Source organism: Vanellus vanellus (genome assembly GCF_965231255.1).
Source record: "Vanellus vanellus genome assembly, chromosome: 14".
Lineage (NCBI taxonomy): Eukaryota > Metazoa > Chordata > Aves > Charadriiformes > Charadriidae > Vanellus > Vanellus vanellus.
Window position 1 is genome coordinate 12,193,028 of NC_138919.1, and position 19,745 is coordinate 12,212,772.

At 53.7% G+C, this 19,745-nt stretch overlaps 1 protein-coding gene across 2 annotated transcripts in view; it reads right to left on the minus strand.

Moving 5' to 3' along the window:
* Nucleotides 1-1,944: 1,944 nt before the first annotated feature.
* PRKCB (protein kinase C beta) overlaps nucleotides 1,945-19,745 on the minus strand; it is a gene marked incomplete at both ends in the record, with an annotated part of 136,225 nt that continues 118,424 nt past the window's right edge. The window contains 2 exons of one of the 2 annotated variants that reach the window (XM_082490624.1): nucleotides 1,945-2,097; nucleotides 17,232-17,372. In XM_082490624.1, the coding sequence (XP_082346750.1) occupies nucleotides 1,945-2,097; nucleotides 17,232-17,372 (294 nt within the window). Of the gene's footprint in view, nucleotides 2,098-7,568; nucleotides 7,888-17,231; nucleotides 17,373-19,745 lie in introns of those variants that run through there. The other variant, XM_082490623.1, reaches the window with a different exon arrangement.

The following is a 19,745-nucleotide window of genomic DNA, read 5'->3' on the forward strand; positions in this document are numbered from 1 at the left end:
ATACTTAATTCCGCAGCAACGGGTTGGAAAGTTACAGTAACGTACATGCTCTGAACATCGGCTGTGGTCTGCGGAGGATGGCGAGACGTCTTCTGAAACGTGTGCTAGAGTTACGAGGACGCTCATCAGAAACTAGCCCGCGCTCGAGGCTTCCCTGGGCTTCGGCTGATGCAGCGTGGCTCGTAAACCCTCTCGTCAATCTGGCACAATTTGCAGTTTTTCTGGGTTTGGTTTTGTTTCCTCCAGCCCAGGTCAGGACCCGAGACCACGGGCTCGCATCCCCCGCGCGCACAGGGCACTGCCTGCCCGCGATTTAGTGACGGGACGAGGACACCCGGCCGCCCGCTCCCTGGCGGGCGGCACATCAGCTTTAGCTGCTAGCAGCCTTTTTTTTTTTTTTTTCCCCCTCAACGAATCATTAAAAGAAGAAAATAATTTCAAAAGGTAGAGTTTGATATCTATAAAAGATCTACAAACCAGAATTTCCTTTATATAGGATTCCTCGTGATTCATAAAATTCCACCCCCATTTCCCCTATAGGCATGGAGTAATGGGTATTTACATTAGAACTGGTAGCGGTTCAGAAAATATACACATGGGGTTGGGTTGGGTTGTTGGTTTTTTTTTTTTGCAAACCAACCAAACTGGCGTGTAATAAGAGAGGGATAACAGCCAGTGACTCAAAGGATGCTGACACTCGGGGCTCACCCTGCTGCGAATCCAACAGCGAGCCAGAGGTGCCACCCGGCCACCGACGGGCAGCTCCTGCCTGCCCCTGCCTGCCCCTGCCTGCCCCTGCCTGCCCCTGCCCGCCCCGGCGCGGCTCTGCCTCACAAACAGCTGCTGGAACTGCCTCTTCCCATTCAGGATTTTTGAAATGATGCAGAAGGTCCTGGATTGCTGAATAAAATGCCCAGGAATTTTGGCTGAAGTCAGGTAAATTGAGATGCCCGTAAAATTCATGGGTTTTGAGCCTTTAAGATAATAGCAGAGGGTGTAAAGTAGAAAAGTTACCTTTATAAATAGCCCTCAGTACAGCCCTTATGTAGCGGGCATATTTTCAGTTGGTAAATTGTAAACCGAGAATATAAATGCGTTTTGTTTTGGTAGAATATTAATATCCTTTACAGAGCTGTTAAATTTCAGCAGTGTCTGTGAAAAAAAAAAAAAAAACCAAACCAACAGGAGAAAGATTTATGCGAGTGCTGATAGAGTGTATCAAAACTGCAAACTGTTCCAGATGTTAAAAAAAAAAAAAAAATTAAAATAAATTCCCACCTTTCGCTTAGAAAAAGATTTGCTCCGATTTACAAGAGCCGGCATGGGATTCGTTTGGAGTCTTAATGCCTGAGTGTAGGAAAGGCCGTATGGCGAGGCGCAGGCTTGCGGGAGGCGAGGGAGGAGGACGGCTTCGGCGAGCCAGGCGGACGGTATATACAACGCATTGAAAAATATAGGTCTATAAGCAGACTTTTCCACACTGATCAAATGTATCCATGTCTCGAACAAAAGGCTCCTCTAAGACAAGCTCACAGTCATCGCAAGCTTCAGCACAACGGTTTAAAGATATCAACCATGCTTAGCATTCAACAGAAACGCTTTGTGAGTAGCTAGGGTCACCGGAATCTCAGCATCCCATTTCCAAAATTACAAAGACTGTAGCAATTTGGTATATTTCTGTTTAAAAACTCTATTAGTCACCACCAACTACAGTTCCTAGAAGTATTACTGACTGTTAACTCGAACCCCAAACATCTCCAGCTAGGGAAACCAAGCTAGCAAGTGACACAGACATAGGAAGGCCTCCTAAAACAAGCGGTCGGCGTGTTTCGCATGAGGGTATGTATGTCTGCACTGCTAATCCCGGAAGACTAGTGTCGGTATGTACAAGGCGATCTGGAGTTTCGGACAGCGAGGAGAGGGCGGGCGGCGGCTGCGCCGCGACTACACGTTAATGACAAACTCGGGGTTAGTGTAGGAGAATCCAGCAAACTCGTTCTGGTCCAAGTTCATGATGAAGAGTTTGTCCGTGGGCGTGAGCTCCACCGGCTGCCGGGTGAACTCTTTGTCGAAGTTGGAAGTGTCTCGTTTGTCTTTCTGTTAAACGGAAAGCACAGAGTTAAACCCGGCAAAGGGGGGAGCGCGAGCGAGCGAGCGAGCGAGGGGCGGCAGCACCCGAGGGCGCGTGGCCGGGAGAGCTCTGCTGTCCCCAGGGGAGCTCTGCTGTCCCCAGGCTTCGTCCCCGGCACTCGAGATCTCCGCAGCGGTTTCTAAAGCCGCCGCTGCCGCTGGAGGAAGGCGCACCCAGACAGGCAGCGGCAGCCCCTGTACGGTAGAAGCAACCCCGCACCACGGGCAAGAGCAGAAGAACACCAGTTTAACACCTTGAAACACACAACCAGACAGCAAAGGGACACGGAGAGAGCAGGGGGACGTCGGGGAGGGCTGCGGCGGTCCCAGGCCGAGCATCCCTCCTCTCCTGGGCGCTGCGAGAGAGAGGAACAGAGCGGTTTCTCAGCATGCCAAACCGCCACTGCAAACACAGTCGCAAAACACAGGAGGAAGGAGCCTGGAGGAAGCAACATGCCTCGAAATGGAAGTAAACATTCAATACGATTCCAAAATTGGCACAAAACCATCAGCTGTAACAGCTCCTTTTGCTTTAAGCTTGATTTTGTTAAATTATGCTATGATATGGTATTAACCAACACGGTGTTTTACTAATTTGAGGATGTGATTTGCTCCAGGGCTGTATAGAGAAAATACACGGTAGTTCAAAACCTCAAAGAATGAAAATTCCACCTGTGCAACCTCGTATCATTTGAATTTCCTAAGAAGAACACCTTTGCAGCTACATCCAACCCAAAAAAAAAAGAAAAAAAAAAAAGAAAAAAGAAAGAAAAAGAAAGTTATTGTCTCGGTTAGCGCTGGTAACCTGCGATTGGCACTGCAGAGCCCATCAGGCGGGAACGCTCGGGCCGTTTTTATAAATGTGTGTGTATCAGAGATTGCCCAATTAAGGTACATTCTGGCTGCGGGAGGTTATGGTCCCTCGGCTGAATGGGAAACCAGAATACTGGAGATACAATATAAACACTCAGGATCCTTCATCGGCAAAGAAAGCCCGCGGAGGGATGCCCTGCTCCCCGCAGCGCGGCAGCGGCGTGAGCAGCGGGGCCGCCCGCCGGCGGGGAACCTGCTCCGCTTCACCTCGTTAATAAAGCCAGCAGGGACAAAAGACTTTCCCCATCCCTTCTTCCGTGTCTTTATGTCGGATCCTGAATGAGGCGGGAGCGCAGCCACTCGCAGTCCTCTCCCCGCGTTCCCAACCCATAAAGGCTGCGTGCAGGACACGGGGCTGGGATGCTGCCGGGGGGGCGACGGGTGGGAGACCCGCAGCATCGCCCCGGGGCCGGACCAGGCTCACCGCAGAGCGCTGCGCTTTCCACCGCTTTTTTTTTGTTTTGTTTTACTGGTAGGCACAGCCACCCCCATGCCCCAGCTCTGTGCTGGAGGTGACCTTCCCCTGAGGTGACACTGGCAGGACCCTGTCACAAATTTGGTGCCTTGCAGAAACCTGAAAAATGGTCTTTTTGTTTTTGTTTGTTTTTTGGTTGGTTTTTTTTTTTTTTTTTTGACTCTGCCTTTGCACCGAGGCTCCCGCAGCCCCGGGAGCTTCCCTGTGCTCTGTTATGACGGGAGATTTCCAACTCTGGCTTTTTTTGTCAGCTCGTGGCAGACAACCCCGAGGGGTGACTGCGGGGGAGCCCCCCACGCTCACGCCTGCCGCTCCATCACCAGACACACACGTGCCACCGGCCACGGGAGGGAGGGACCACGCGAGACCCATCTGCACCCCTGCCCCGCTCCTCCCTCCCGCCGCGGCCATCCTCCCTGCTGCTCTGTGCTGACGGAGCACCCAGCGGGCAACATGCTGTGTCCTCACTGCAGCACCTCTTGTCCCACCGGCTGCCACCGTCCAGGGACGCTGGGGCAGAGCCATCGGCAACTTCACACCTCCAGCAGGAGCATGGCCAGCATACGGCCAAGAGCCAGGTCCTCCCTGCCCTCCTGCTGCCAGCCCGGCCAGGAGCACCACATCTCGGCCGCAGCTGGATTGAGCCTCTGGAGACGAGCCCCGATGCCACCAGCGGCCCAAGACCTCCTCAGCCGCTCGGAGACTCCACTTGCTGCAGAAGGCATTCCGTCGGGACGGCTTCAGCCTTGGGGGAGGAAGACCAGGGAGGAAAGAGAGCCAAGGACAGCTGAGAGGAGGCGAGATGGGAAGAAAAACAGGGCTGGAGCTCAAGGAGCAAAGCGAGAAAGGCCAGGAGAAGAGCCAGGACGTGGCGGTGCTGTCATGCCAACGAGTCTTTGAATACAGAGTGGTGCTCAGGGCACTGGTGTCCCAACCTGCTGGCGCCTGCGGGTCCCAGCCTGCCCCCGAGCAGGAGCTGGGTCTCTGCCTTCGCTTTCGGACAGTGACACTCGGGAGGTGGCAGCGTCCCTCCTCTCCCCAACGCAGAGGAGGAAGAAGAGGCAGATTTGGGGGCAGAGAGCAGGAGCGGGGAAGGGCAGATGGGGTGAAGGAGCCGACTTCAGGTGCAGAGTTCTGCCAGGCAAAGGGTGAGGTGGTTGAAATGCAAGCGTAAGCCCACCTTGATGGAAGGCTTCCTAGGACGAGAGGGGCCGGCGTGGAGCTATGGAAGAGCAGAGGCACTGCCCTTCGCTGCGAAGAGGCTGTTTCAAAGCGGTTGCACAGGGGCTCTTCTCTTGCAGTCCCAGCACGTGCCGAAGGAAGGAGCTGATGGTGGCACCAGGCTCCTGCCCTGCTCTTGGAGGGATGCTGAGCCGACCAAATGGCTCCTGAAGGCCACATCCACCTGAACCAATGTGTGCCAAGATAACACTGTCCTACCGAGCCAGGAGCTTCTCCCGAGCAGGACTGTGTGGGATGCTGCAAAGGGGAATGAAATGTCCGCGTTTGCTGACGGTGCCAATGGCCATCACGGCCCCCAACCCTTCGGAGTGGCCTCTGCTGAGGGCACCAGAGAGGGCAAGGGCTCAGCCTGGGAGCCCTCGGGTGAGCAAAACCTCCCGCTGCTTTTTGGCGGCAGAAAGCTCCGGCAAAGGCTGTGACGTGCCTGGGAGGGGGCTGAGGGCAGCCCAGCTCCCCCCCGCCCCGCGTCCTGCGGCAGGTTCCCCCTCCCACCCCGCCGGGGGCCGGGCAGGAAAGCACAGCACCAGGAGAGGCCAGCCGTGAGCGCGGCGAAGTGGGGTTTGCTGATTTCTTACCTTGAATTTGGTCTGAAATCGGTGGCAATTTGGCCTCTGTCAAAGATGATGAATAGCCTGGGAGCCGGTAGGGAACGGCTACGTGGATCTGGTAAGCAGAGAGAGTGGGGAAGGCAGGGGAAATTCAAGGCTGAAAACGCCGCCGGCAAAAGGGCTAATTGAGTCTGGGAGGTGACACGGAGCACGGGAGGGACGGCATGGCAGAGGCACCCCGGGCTCCGCACGCCCAGGGCAGTGGGCCTGCAGGGCACGTCCGGCCCAGAACAGGATTTTTCCCGGACCACAGGGGATGAGGACGGCCGTCCTCCCCGGCCACCGCCTCCGAGCCCCTTCCCCGTGGCAGAGCTCCGGGGCTGCACGGGCAGAGGAAGACGGGGAGAAGCTGTTGTCGTCGGTGCTGCCGTTGGGTGCCTTTCGGAAGAATCCCGCAGAGTTCAGAACCGCAGTAATTCGGCAGAAGCAGATTGCCAAAGCCAGAAGGGAAATTCTGCATGCGCTCAGGAGAAGGGAGGTTAACAGGAACCTGTAATCCCTCTTTAGCTGAAACTGCCAATTGCTTTTAACAACTGCTCCTCTGAGAGCGCGCGGGCAGGGCGATGAGTCACCGACACACGGCGCTGCCTCGCCGACAGCCTTCCCTCTGCAGTCTCCAGAAACGCGAAGCGCGTACCGCACTTGTCTCCGTTCAAGGCATTTAAAAAGATCCCCAAGCGGCAGAGCTCTGCTCGCCTCGGCAGCGCCCCGCGGGAGGGCCGTCCTGACACCTCAAATCATCCTTTCCTCCAAGGGACATCGGGGGGAAACTCCTTTCCCTGTTGATGCTGGAGCGGGCAGCGTCGCCGGCTGCGCAGCACGAGCCGCTGCAGAGGACCCGCAGGCATTTACTCTCCTCGCGGAAGATGCTTCCAGTACGTCGTACCTCGGTTTGGGGACAAACGCTGCAGAGGACGAACGGACCACGGCTCCGCCGGCGATGCAGGAGGCTGGGCTGTGCTGTGGACTGCTGCCTGCGCTGCTGCCTGCGCTGCTGCCTGCAGGACCCGCCGTGCCCCCGAGCCGGCATCCCCGAGCGGCCGGGGCAGCTTCCAGCCCTCGGCACGATGCAGCCCCGACTCTTCGGCGCTCCTGGCATCCCTGAGCCCAGAACTGTAGAAACTCATTATTGCCAAACACATGCAGGTTTCTTTGACAATATTTCTCACTTTTTATTTTATAATCGGTATTGGGAAAAAAAAAAATAGAATTGGCACATTACAACTTAAAGCAGATTGATACAGTGACAGCCCACGAACATCTGCAGAATAGTATAAAAGGAAGCTGCATGATTGTTACTGTTTCAAGAGAAATTCATCCTTCCTGAAACTTTTTCTTTGATGCCAGAAACAAAACTTAGGCCATTTAAATATCTAGCGGCATTTTTTAAAAGTAGGACTATTAGTTGAAACAAGTTTCTTTACAAGCTTCATATCGGAATTCACAATACTGTTCAGAGTTAAATAGCATCCCACTTGTGTTAATACCATTTTTTGACACATTTAAAGCGCAGGTAACAAACTCAATCAATCGCTTTGGCATTTGAAAAAAAAAAAAAAAAGAAAAAGTTTTGCTATGAGAACCGATGTTGTGCGGTATTTACTAGGGTGACCATGGATTTGAAAGCATCCGCGACAGCTCTTTCAAATTGCCCATTTACAACTGGATATGTTTCTTTTGATTTAAGAAATGCTACTTAGAGACTGCACAATCAGGAGAAATCTTTGCAAACGGCAGACCTGCCTTCCCTGGTAACCCATCCCTGCTGCTGCAGACCCAGCGCAGAGAACCGCACCTGCCCAAAGCCGCGTACGTACGAGTCTACGGCGGCAAGGGGTCCTGCGGCGGGTTCCAGCAAAGAGCGGGACAGAGCTCCAAAAGAGGCCAGAATCGGCATTTCAGCTCTGCGGAGCTACTGCTCGGGTTTGGGAGGAGCCGAGAAGCTCCGCCGGCAGCACCCCGGCTGTCGGGAGCGCGTTAACACCGGGGAAAGGATCCATAATGTCGCTTGCTTGCCACGAAGGCTAAGGCGGCTAAACATTAAATTTTCATGATTATATTAAAAGGCTAGGGAAGAGCAGGAATCAAAGCACATGCCGAAGAGATTTCTCCTAATTGCCATGGCCTGCACCTCTCCCTTTTACCTCCGTTAGCCAATGAACTCTTTCCGTTTCCCACAAATAAAATGTCATTAAAGCACATTTGCAGCGCCTCCTGCACATCGCCCACCCTTCAGGCACGCCCCAAATCATGTGAAGACACTTCTGGCTTTGAAATATGGTCACTCTAGTAGTAGTACTAAAGAAAAACCATGAATGCAAGTTTTGCAATGGACAATGTCACCACAACAGCAGTTGGGACTGGATGATAGAGATGCAGGGATGAGATCTACACAGCTACTTAGCTCTTGGCTTCAGGTTTAAAAAACTCAGAGTTAACAAAGGAAAATCCTTCGAATTCTGACTGGTCAATGTTCCTGATGACTTCCTGGTCAGGAGGTGTTAAGACGGGTGGATGGCGAGTGAAAAACCGGTCGAAGTTTTCAGCATTGCGTCCACACTATGAGAGGGGAAGAAAAGAACGTATGGTGGGTGGAGAAAGAAGCGCGGGGGATGCGGCCGCAGCCACCCGCCCAGCCTCGCCGCCCGCCGCCGCTCACCTCGGTGCAGCAATGGCAGAAAAGAAAAAGGTGCAAAACATGTATGAGCTTTGTTAGTTGCGAGGCGATGTTACCCCATGGCACAGCCAGGGACCGGCCGAACCCTCCGGCTGCGCCATGGCAAGTAATTGCGGGAGAGGAATGAGATGGGAGCGCAATTACTTGCTGTCGTTCCCTGCCTACGCGCAGCACTGCACCTTCTCTGCGGCTACACCACGCGCACGGCAGCTTCTTCTGAAAGACCCCTGCGGCTCCACCACCTCGGTCATCCCTCCTTCCCCGGGAGCGGGAAGTTTTCATCGTGCCCGGACTGCTTAGATGCTTCTCTCTGCGCCTGCCCAAGGAGAGGGCTTCTCACCGTCCGCAGAGCTCCTGTAAACCACCGCTGCCTGAATGCTTAACGCAGGCACTCGTGCCTGGCAATTTCCAGGGCTCCTCTGTCCCTTCCCCACGTGCCCATCAGAGCCTGACGGTCCACGCCGGTGCGTGGGGTGCTGCTCGGCCAAGGCAGGCGGGAGCTGGGGCACCCGGGGTGCTCCTGGCTGCCGGCATTCCGCCCCGTGGCAGCCGGGCTCTCCACACAGCATCCCCAAAGCTCTCCGCTGCAACTGGACAAGGCTGGCTATCCCTAAAATCCCTCCTCACAGCGACGTTTTCCTCTCTTGCCCCTGAAGGCAGCTAACGACAACTCTACTTCAGGCTGGGCAGGAGTCCAAGAGCACTGGCGAGCCCTCTGCGGCCGGCAAAGCCAGATGAGAGAAGAAGCCAAAAGCTCTGGAGCCCAGGTGACCCTGTCCCGGCCGGCACGGCACTGCGGGGCAGGAGAACACGGGGTCTGGAAAGCAGCCGAGAGCGCCAGGGGCTCGCGGGAGCGGGTGAGCATCCCTGGCTGCTGGGCTGCCGCGGCGGATCCGGCTGGCTGGGCTGCCGTCCCTGCAGCGAAAGGGGGAGGTCGGGAGCAGGGAGACATGCCAAACGCCTTATTTAATTTTCTTAGCAATCAAAAACAAGGGTCCTGTAACTTCCCGTGCTGCAAGTGATGATTTAATATAATAATAATAGCAATAGCTAATAACAGGTGGATAGCGGGTCACTGCAGCAGCGACAAATTGCGCTCAATTACTGCCTATCGCACGCATGTCACATCCCTACGAACGGCACGCAAGGCCTTTGCTCTAACGGCTGGCCAACTCTCCCTCCTGTCGGAGCCTCCACACAACCGATGCTCTCCCGGCCCTTTCCTCCGAAGAGATGCAGAAGGCAGCACCTCTCGGTCCCTCAGTTCTCGCCTTCCATTTCCCCGTGGAGAACAGAATTGCTTCCAGTGCTGGGGCAATTTTTCTCGGTACTTCACTTTCATTTGCTAAGGAAACAGATTTACATTTTTAATAAACGTCAGACTAAATATAATAAAATATTAAAGACAAATACATGTAAACGTCAACATTTCCCGGTTCCTTCCTCTGCCAGAGAGGAGGTTTCAGGGAAGACAATGAGAACATCCGTCAGCCTCCAATGGCACGTTCCTTTGACAGCTCTTCTATATTCTTACACCACCAAGTGAGACGCTTACTATCCCCGAGACTCTAAAACAAGTTCAATGGGGAACGTTTGGGTTGAGTTAACTCTAGCTACTGCCACAGCTGCCCCTCCAGCCTCTCAGCCCATCCTTCCGCACCACTGTACCTCTCGTATCTTGTAAGGCCGTGTCTTAACCTACACCACATTTCTAGCCTGGATTTGCCAAGCTTCTGCTCCCAAACGCATCTCCTGACCATCACCACGAGATCAGCATAGTTTCTAACTCATCACTCAGACCTCGGAGACAGTTTTTCCTCCCCGCATCTCTTCTGGGCTGCTGTGGTCACACTGGCTGCAGCGTCAGCCCCGGTGAACAGAGCTCCTGCCTTTGGCCCCACGGCTGAGCCCACCACTGAGCCCAGGCAAGAGCAGATGCTTGGTGTGGTAGGCTACAGCGTGGTTTGCTCTTTTTCAAATATTTTGATGCAAAAAATGAATTGGTGCCGCCTAGGGGAGGAGTTAAGCAAAAAAAAAGAAAAAAGGGGGGGGGGGATTCCAAAGAAAGACAAACAAAAGCCCTCCAAACCAAACATGCAAACACAGAGCGTGAACCAGTCACCAGGAGGGTACTGAAGATAAGAGCTTTCCAAAACGAGCCTGAGAAGCCTTTTCATGCAGCCTGTGAAGAACACCGCGTCGGTGGGGGAGACCCTGCCCCAGCTGCCCTGGGCCCTGGTCCCAGCACGACGCCGTCCGCATCGTGGCCCTCCAGGAACAACTTTTTGGAAACCCCTGATTTCAAGCACAGAGACCCGAATGGAAAATGACCTCTCCAAAGAACGGGAAAGGGTCCCCACACCGGAAAACACAGAACCTGGGTCAAATTACCAACCGAAACCCAGGAAGGAGATGGAGGATGAAGACGCAAGCGCAGCGAGCAGACTGGCAGACACCCAGCTTGTTAGCTGCTCTCTAGAAAAAGCCCAAGTTCTTGTACCTTGCCAATCCCTGACTGCTGTGCAGACCCCATCCCGAGGCAATTCTCCGCATCTTTTCTTCTCTCCGAACACTTTATTCCCCAGAGCAGCAGGCGGGTGCAAACTAACAGGGACGTGCCCATCTCCCGGGCAGGCGGAGGCTCTGCATCACGTGAAGAAGTGGCCAAACAGGGACCTCCTGGTGACCTTCCCCTCTCGGTTACTCCAGCGGTACCTGCGCTCCCCTCTGCAGCTCACGGCTGATCCCGGCCCGCTGTCTCCGCCGAGGCCGGGAGCGGTTGGGAAGCAGCGCGGAGGCGAGGGCGGCCGAGCCCCCAGACCCCCTCCTGGGGACGCTCTGCCGGGGGCTCAAAGGCTGCGAGATACCCCCTCTCTAGAGCAGCAGGACAGCAGCGCCGTTCACAGATGTCCCAAAATGAATAGCAAGGTTATCTCCAGATGAGCTGACAATTCCCACCGTAAGGAATTTGACCTGTCGCAGATCCATTTTTGGGGGGGAAGAGCTGGTCGCTGCTCCAGACCACGGAAACAAGTGCAGCTTTTGTCTTTTGTCTTGCAAAAGTACGTTTTAGATGTCTGACAAGTCAGCATCAGCCAAATGCCTTCCTGAAAGCCATCACATTAACATCAAAATAGAAAATAAATTCCCAGAATTGAAGTTTCCCGTTCCACAAAGCCTGGAAGCTAAAGGCACGAAACAAAGAGACGGGGGCTTTTCTAGGCCACGTTGTCACTAGTTTTCCCCCCTCAGCGCCGAGATAAAACAAACTATGAGCAAGATTACCGGGAAAGTCTGCAGTGCTTAAGGTTCTCAGTGCAGTACCACGTAACATCGCGGGGTTTACCTGCTAATAAGCCGCTCACCTGCAGATTCTATCAACTCCCAACATACAGTGAAAGCCTCACAGTGCTTTGAAAATATAGCTGTCATTGCCTATTAGCTTCATGAGATGTTGGTGGAGACACGCAAGGCAGTTCATGTGAAACGTCTGACAGCACCAGCCTTCTTTTCGCTCTAAAGAAATCTGCTGTCTCTTAAAACAAAATAATAAAAGAAACCCAAACAAGAGCAACCCCATCAAAGATCTAAAAACCAATCCTTGCCAAATGCTTCCACTTATTGGGATAGAAAATACAAATATATTTTTAAGATGCATATGGGCAAGGAATAATTCTCACCATAATGCGATAAGGCAAGAATATGTGGATGGAAAAGTTTAGAAGCTGCCTCTATCCACAGTAATTCACCCCCAGCTTTGGGAAGTTTGCAGACCTTCTGTTCGGATGCATAAGAACTTGTCCTGGTCAGCAAACCAATCGGTGTATCCTCCTCTTTCGAAACTTTCACGTGGATAAAATACATACTTTAAGGCTGGAAATTGTCTGTGGGTTTATAGGAGCCACATCCAAGCCCAAACCCAAGGTCTAGAGGCTGTGACCATGTACCTGTGCGGTTCTGCACACCACATCCGAGCCGTCCCCGCCACCGGCTCTTGGGAACGTGGCGAGTTTTATTCCGGTGGCCAAAGCCCAACACCGCTGGAGCTTCAGGAACGAGGTCTGGCCCATGTGCATGATCAGAGACAGCCACGGGGATCCGCGCCGCTCCGGACGGCAAACAGTCGCTGTCGGCAGGAGCACCGTCTTTAAAGCTTCCGAAATGAACTTCCTCATTAAAGGATGGGAGACGTGCTGCATGAATTTTTACATTTATCTAAAGCCACGTGAAAAATCTACCTCATTTGAGTCCGATATTAATGTACAGGCATCAGTCCATCCTGATTGGAGAAAGGGGGGGAGTGGGAATTTATCTTACATAAATCCCCAATGTGTCCTGTCTAATATTTATAGCCGGCACGGAATGACTTTTTTTTTTTTTTTTCTAGCTGCAGAAATAAAACTGTCAGCTTAAAAGATAGCCTTTTTATTTTATCAGTTTCTAGCTTGATTTCAAATAGAGACAAAAGGCGTAATAAAATATTTTCCATTGATCCCCGCGATGCAATCAAAGATCATAGAAAAGGCGAGGATGGCTCTCCTCCTGCTGCGACGAAGCCCTCGCTCCCGGCGCCGAGGAGAAGTGGTGGGATGAACACGCCCTCCATTTCCCATTTTTTTGGCCCAAACCAGTGGCACAGCCCCAATCCCAGCAGCACTGCAGGCATCTCTTGGGCAAGTCTGCCTTTCCTGGTGCCGCTCCGGGTTAGAGACCTGTCTCCTTGCTCCAGGCAAAGGTTGGGAGCAGTCACTGCGAGGGTTTTCTGATGGAGGACCCTGGCTTTCATCTCTCCCCTACGAACAAAGCCAAGTTTCTGCCCGATATACTGAAAATATCGGCTGAATAATGAGAGGGGAATCTCAGAGAAAGCCTTTACAGGACCCTGAGGCTGCCAGAGCAAACCTTGTCTCCATGACGAGAGGAGATGTTTAACCTTAATGCGTTCGGCCGCCTCCCCACGGCACGCTCCCGCCCACAGCAGGCCCCCTCAATCCTTAAACCTCGTCTAATTAGAAAATTACTTATGCAAACACGTGAACTCACCTTGCAAAGACCGAAAATAAGGCTACAAAAATGCACATGCAGAGGAACCGGGGTCTTTACAAATCCAGGCCTATAAATGGCATTTCAATATTAATTAATTCGATGCAGTTAAGAGGAAAATTAATTAATGCAATTAGAAATTATTAGATTAAAAGCAATTTTTGTCAACCCCCGTCCTGTTGTGAGCAATTCTGTGCTCTGCCGTGTGACTTCAATGCTTTCAAAACGAGGAGACTTCTCAAATCACTAGGCTTTATGTAAAGTAAAGGAGTAATTAGATACCAAAAACAATAATTATCTCAACGAGAGACAGAGAAAGCAGGCAAGTGTAAATACACTTCCCAGGGTAAAGGCAGACCCACGAAAGGAATTGTTATGCACAAGCCAAACCACGGAGCAGCCAAGCACAGCCCCACGTCAAACCCGCCGCGTCTCTGCACACCGAAGACAACCCAGACCCTGATCTGTCTCGTTACCGTCTCCGTGATAAAGGTTAATCAAGCACAAAGCGCAAAGCAACACATGAGCTCTTGGGAATTTATTTTCAGCTCCGGGTAGGGAACACCCGCGCCAGGCTGAGGGCTGAAGCGTCCCTTTTCCTCTTGGTGTAAAACGCTGCAGGTTTCTGGGAAGTGATGTGAAGCCCTTCCCGGCACGCAGCCGCTGGGAAGGCACGGAGAGCAGAGCCCTCGCTTTGTACCCACGCTCACTACCCGCGGAGATGTTAAAAAAAAAAAAAAATATCGTAGAAACGTGGCAAAATAAAAAAAAAATATGGGGGTGCTACGGAAGAGAGAACTAGCAAAGATGCTTCTGCGGAGACCGGGTGCGGATGGGGACCACCCCAGCGGGGAGAGGTGCGGAGGCAGCACACAAGCTGCTCCGGAATGGCACCTTAATGACACCTTCTGAGAAGCAGAACTTGTGGCCATGATGCTAAAGGCAATTTGGACCGGGCTCTGCTCCCCCCATGACTTGCGCCGAGGGGGCTGCAGCGCTCAGGCACTACGCGGTGCTGGACCGTGGGGAGGCTGTGGGCGTTTGGGGGCAGATAGCGAGCCCACATTTGCGTATTATGCCATATTTTGAAACTCTGGCTTGCAGACAATCTCTGTAACCTTATCTTTAGAGAAGCTAATTAAAAAAAAATATAAATCTATATTTAAAAAACAGACTTAAGCCAAGGTAAAGAGCCAGGCCGGCACAAATGCCCTGCTCCGGCAGGCGCTCAAGCCCTGCACGAACGGCTGAAAGTCGGAGGCAGTAAGCAACGTCTTTCCTCGTGACCCACCCAAGGACATTGTGAAGGTGCCCAAACCCGGATTTTCATTTCTGTGCTGCTCTGATCTGCGCTCACAGCTGGCATGAAAGGAGCAGCGTTCTCCGGCACAGATGCGCTGCTGTTGAAATATCAGCTATCAGCAGGCACCTGAGTTGTCTTAATCCTACCTAAATCCTAAATCTACTGCGCCTACCTTTCTATTAATCTTCCTGTCCTATCAAATGGTGAATTTTCCCCAGCACCAGCCGTTAGGTGAGATGCGACAGACGGCAGCTTACCGTCCCCCTTCCGAAGTCCGGCATCAAAAGGATTTTTAAAAGAAATAAGACACTTAAAGCAGGACAGAATTTGCACATTTTAAAATATAAAAACAGTAAGAAAGCGCCTTTGGAGGAATTCCATTGTTTTTTGGACTGTAAACCAGCAAACAACAAATAACGCTGTGCCGCAACCCGTGGCAAAGAGCATCACGGGGGGATCCGCTCAGGGAGAAAGGGCAGACGTAGAGGAGGGATGCGGCAACAGCTTCATTAGCAAATGAACGCAGAGGTGGGAAACAGCAGGAGTTATGGATTTCAGGAGAAAGGGGCTCTTGCAGGTTATGACCAAACCCCCGAAGCCCCGGTACCTGCTCAGCCCTCCCGACGGGCTCCGGGTGCGGAGCAGCATCCCCGCCGTGGCTGGGGCTCACAGCCCACCCCGTCTCCTGTCTCAGCATCCTTTACACAAAGGTTGGATCCCACCGGAGCCAGCAAATCATGGCGTGTACACACAGTCCCAAACAGTTTACCGTTATTACACTGTGATATCAAAGTTAATGCCTTCCCAGTAACGCCTTTCCTACATGGTCTAATGGCTTGAAGAGCCCGTTCCTTCCGGGGGAAAGGAAAGCAGGCAGTGATTCAGATCTCTGTGCCGGCATCATCAGCTGCTTACCAGCAACCCGGATCTCCACATTTCTGAGACAGGCAGGGAGAATGGGACATTTTTCTCTGTGTTGATGCGGAGGGCAGCCTGAGAGCGCACCGCACAGAAGCGGCTCTGGGCCACGGGCATTGCAGTGAAAGGCTCCGAGGACGGTACCCCACAGCTTTCTGCAAAGGCATCGCTGCGCAGGAGTTACCTTTGTAAAATTATCTCTCTGAAATTAAAATATGCGGTGCCAAGCGCACGCAGGGCTTCGCCGGCTGACCTGGGGCGAGGAGCAGACCTCCCGGTCGGCAGCCGCTCCCCATCCATGCCGGGAGGGAGACGGGGCTGCGGAGGCTCCTGGCAGCCCCAGCTAACGGGCGGTGTGTTCATATTTGATCAGTCAAGCAAGGAGCTGTGGAAGGGAAAAGGCTGCTAGAGGAGAGACATTCAGAGGGAGGAGAGCTAAAGGAGCTGAGCATCCTACACCACATGGACTCCCGCTCCACGTTTTCCCTGAAAGCGGAGTTTATCCAAGCACTGAAGGGATCCCTTCAAAAGACCGGGTTTACTGTAAAGCAGAGGAAGAGCAGACGTGTCCAAGGCTGTTAAGGGCAGTGGGGCAGGGGAAGGCTCAGTTAAACACATGGAGCATCTCTGGACTCCGACTTGTGATCCAGGGTGATGGATTACGAGAGCATGCAGTGTCCCCACCTCGGTCACTGGGCATGAATATCAGTCCGTATCAGCCATGTAAATCAGATTTAACTTTGGATTCAGAGTTTTCTGTGAAACACCGGCGCCCTACTAGGGCACAGCAGCTAATGGGCATGCAGGAGGTGCAAACATACGAATAAGGCCATGCCTTAAGGACCTGGACCGCTGCGGAGAGACTCAGACGTAGCTGTGCCCCTGCCAGTCCCAACAGCAGCAAAAAGAAATCCAGGGAGAGATGTCCCTGTCCCCGAGTCTACATGGTCACTGCTGCCTGTGCATCACCTCTGGGGAAGGGCAGAGACCCCACGGGCAGGGAGATGCAGCAACCCGACATGCCTGGGGCGTACGGAGCAGCCCGAGCACCGCAGCTTGCAGGATCGTGCCCTTCAGCACAAACCCCGTACGCAGCGGGCGATGAAACCCACGCCGTGGCTCAGGCTGCACCCCCGCCCCGGCACAGGCGTCACACGGACAGATGTCACCGCAGAGACGGCTGGACCAAAGGAGCAGCCAAGCAGTCTCATCTTTTTTGACAAATAGCTTTCAGATTACTTATGCCCCCACCCTCAGTTTCGCGGCCGGCAGCGTCTCTCCCCCTACGGCCGTGTGCTCCACGAGCCTCGCTGCTCCCAGCGCGCCCAGCATCTCTCTCGCTAGCAGAACCCCTCTCAGAGCAAGGCAGAGACGACGGAGAGCAGCCAGCTTCTCCTCCCGGCAGAGCCCCGCTCCGCCCCCGAGCCGGGCTCCAGCCTTCCACCGCTTCACCTTGGAGAGAAACTGTTGGGTGAAACACGGCTCCATTGCCAAGTCAGACAGACTACGGTGCTGAGCTAGGGGTTGAAATAAAGTTTAGATTAAATAAATAAACAAATAAATAAATAAATAAATAGAGAGACCCGTTCAGCTTAAGAAGAAAGGAGGAAAAAAAAAAAAAACAACAGAAAGACCGACCCCTGGGATAACAGACAGACAGTACTGCAACACAATTAACTCCGCGAGCTAAACGCGTGGTGTTGCCACCCCTGCAAGTCGGAGCGAGACACGGCGTCCGCGAGTTATCCGTTCACAGCAGTTGGTTTGACACGTGCCGACTGTGAGGAGACGCGATCTTCTAAAGCAGACAGAGAAAGGGCCCCTCCACGCCGCGGGCAGGACGAGCAGCGCCCGCACGTGCGCCCGCGCACCCACCGGCACGAGTGGGAGAGGCTGCGCAAGAGAGGAGCGGCCTGGGGCAGAGCGGCAGGGGAGGAACACGCTTAACGCGGCCACACTTACAGCCTTTGGCTTGAAGGGAGGCTGGATCTCCTTGCGCTCCAGCTTATCCCAGTCGATGTAGCGGAAGAACGCGTGCTCCTTGATGTCCCGCTCCCCTTCTGGGCCACATCCCAGTCGCTTGGCAGGGTGCTTGGTCATCAGCTTGGGGAGAGGAAGAGAAGAAAGAGTCACTCAGAGAGCGGCCAACTGCTTCCCAAAATGTCCGCTTCGAGAAGTCCCCAGGGTGCCGTGATGCCCGGCCGGGCAGCCTGCACCAGGCGGCCGCTGCCCCGGTGTGCCCCACATCAGTGCCCGCAGCCCGACAGGGGCTCCCATCTCCTCTCCCGGCTCTTGGTGCTCAAAGCAAAGGAAAAAAGGGAGAAGCAGGAGCAGCTCCAGGGACAGGGAAGGTTGGCAACGGCTTGCGCCAGCACGCTAAGCACATCGCAGGTACATGAGTACTGGGTGGGATGAGCGCATCCCCTTTTCCTCTGGGAATGAAACCGGTTCACCAAGAAATAACGTCAGGGTGCCGAGAGAGCCCACGCCAGCGCAGTCTCACCAGCCTGCTGCAACAGGGGCAGCAGGATGCGAGCAAAGCTGCTTTGCTTTTTTTTTTTTTTTTTTTTTAAGTCCCTTGGCTTGGTAGCAAACTTCTCAGCATCTGCATAATTAATTTGAAAGGCCACTGCCCATTTAAGATGAACAATCTGCCCTCAGAAACTTTCCTTAGCCCTGGGAGCAGAGCCTCCGCTTCTCCGGAGCTGCGGCAGCTCAAACAAGAGACGTATTTTCTAATGAAAGAGTCAATTTTGAGAAAACAAGCACAAATAGTCCATTAATGTTGTTTATCATCTAAACTTCTCCTCTTCACTGGTTCAATAAGAAAAGTGAAACGGGCCACGGGAATTAAGGGCGGCTGTACAAACATTAATATCCTGGGGGCATTGTTGGAGCTGTGTTCGGAGATCAGATGGAGATTCCAGAGATTTGTAAGACGTTGATAAGCGCGGAGAATATGAGCCGTACACCTGCAACAAAAGGACTACTTTATTAAAAGCAGGGCAGTTAAAACTGACCCCAGAGCTGTGCAGAGGTTGCAGCCAGCCTCGCTCCCTCTCTTGGGGCTGTGGGTCTGCAGGAGACCCCCGTTGCCCTCCGGGAAGCCCTCGGGGGGGGGGGGAGGAGGACAGGGCACCCGCGGCTCTGCAGAGAGATGCTACCGCTCTGATCGGAGGGCTGAGGAACCTCCCCACCCTTCCGTTGAGGCTGGTCCACCCCCGAAAGATGAGGTTTTTATAAGCAAGCGTCTTCCGACAAAAATAAACCCACCAGCCCAAGCAAGCGGGCGGCAGGCGGCCGTGCCACGGGGCGCTAACGAGCCCCCGCCAGGTCCCCCGTCCAGGCAGAGCTCCTCTGCCCCGAGGTGTGTTTTGACACGAGTCAGCGCTGCCACCCACCACTGCACAAACCGACCTCGCTCAGGGAAGCTGATCTTTAAAAGCAATGCTACAACAGGGAGCTGAAAGCAAGGAAAAGCCTCCAAAGAAAAAAAAAAAAAACCAATAATCCCAAAATGAAATAAAAAAACCCCTACAAATGTGAAATAAGAGCGGAGCTAAGCACTCTGCTAGCAAATGGCACTACATCCAGGGGCAGCCAGCTGCGAAGGCAGCCTGCCGCTGAAAGACTGATGGAGCGAGGCTTCCTCCAACCACCATCACCCCCCGGCAAGCCCATCTGCAAACAGCAAAGGCCCACCAGGCTGCCCAAGCTGGACCAGTGATTTTCCAGATGGTGAGACCCGCCTCTCCTCAGGGCGAGGATGTGACCGGCATCGGCATCAGCATCGGTCTTGCAGAGCCCGTCCCCGTGCGAGGAACGCCGCTGGAGCCGCTGCCGCCGGGCTGGAGAGGGAGGGCCATGGGGGTGAGAGGTGGCAGCAAAAACAAAAGCAAGATTTTTTTTGAGAAAAATGCAAAATAATGCAGTTTCCCTCAGTATTGCAGCATGCAGCTCTATAAAAAAAAAAAACCAAAACAAACCAAACAAACAAAAAAACCCCCACCCAGTGTAAGAAGACAAGACATTACACGTGATGGTCTCTTGACTGAGCGTGGCGGCAGCCCGGACAAGCAGGTGGGGCTGGACCCAGCGCCACTGTCCCCTGCCAGGAGAGGGGAGCGGTGCCACCAGGCGCTGCGGGCAGGTGGCCCCGGCAGGCAGGGAGCCCCACCGCAGGCTTATGCCAAGGCAGCAGAGCGAGGTGGGTGACCCGCCATCCCCTCGGTGCCGCCGGGGGGTAGCTTTCACATCACCCTCGGCACACGGAGAGGGCGAAGCTGAACCTCTCCGTCCCTCGGCTTTCACTACATCCACTTCAAGCCGACTCGGGTTCAGCTAAGCAAGAGGATCTCTGCATCTCCTCGGCAGGCTCTGGACAGCATCCTGACGATTCAATCAGGTCCCGCTTAGCTGCGCTAACGCAGGGGAATAAAAAGCATCCTGCGACTCAATAAGGTTTTCCTACGGCAA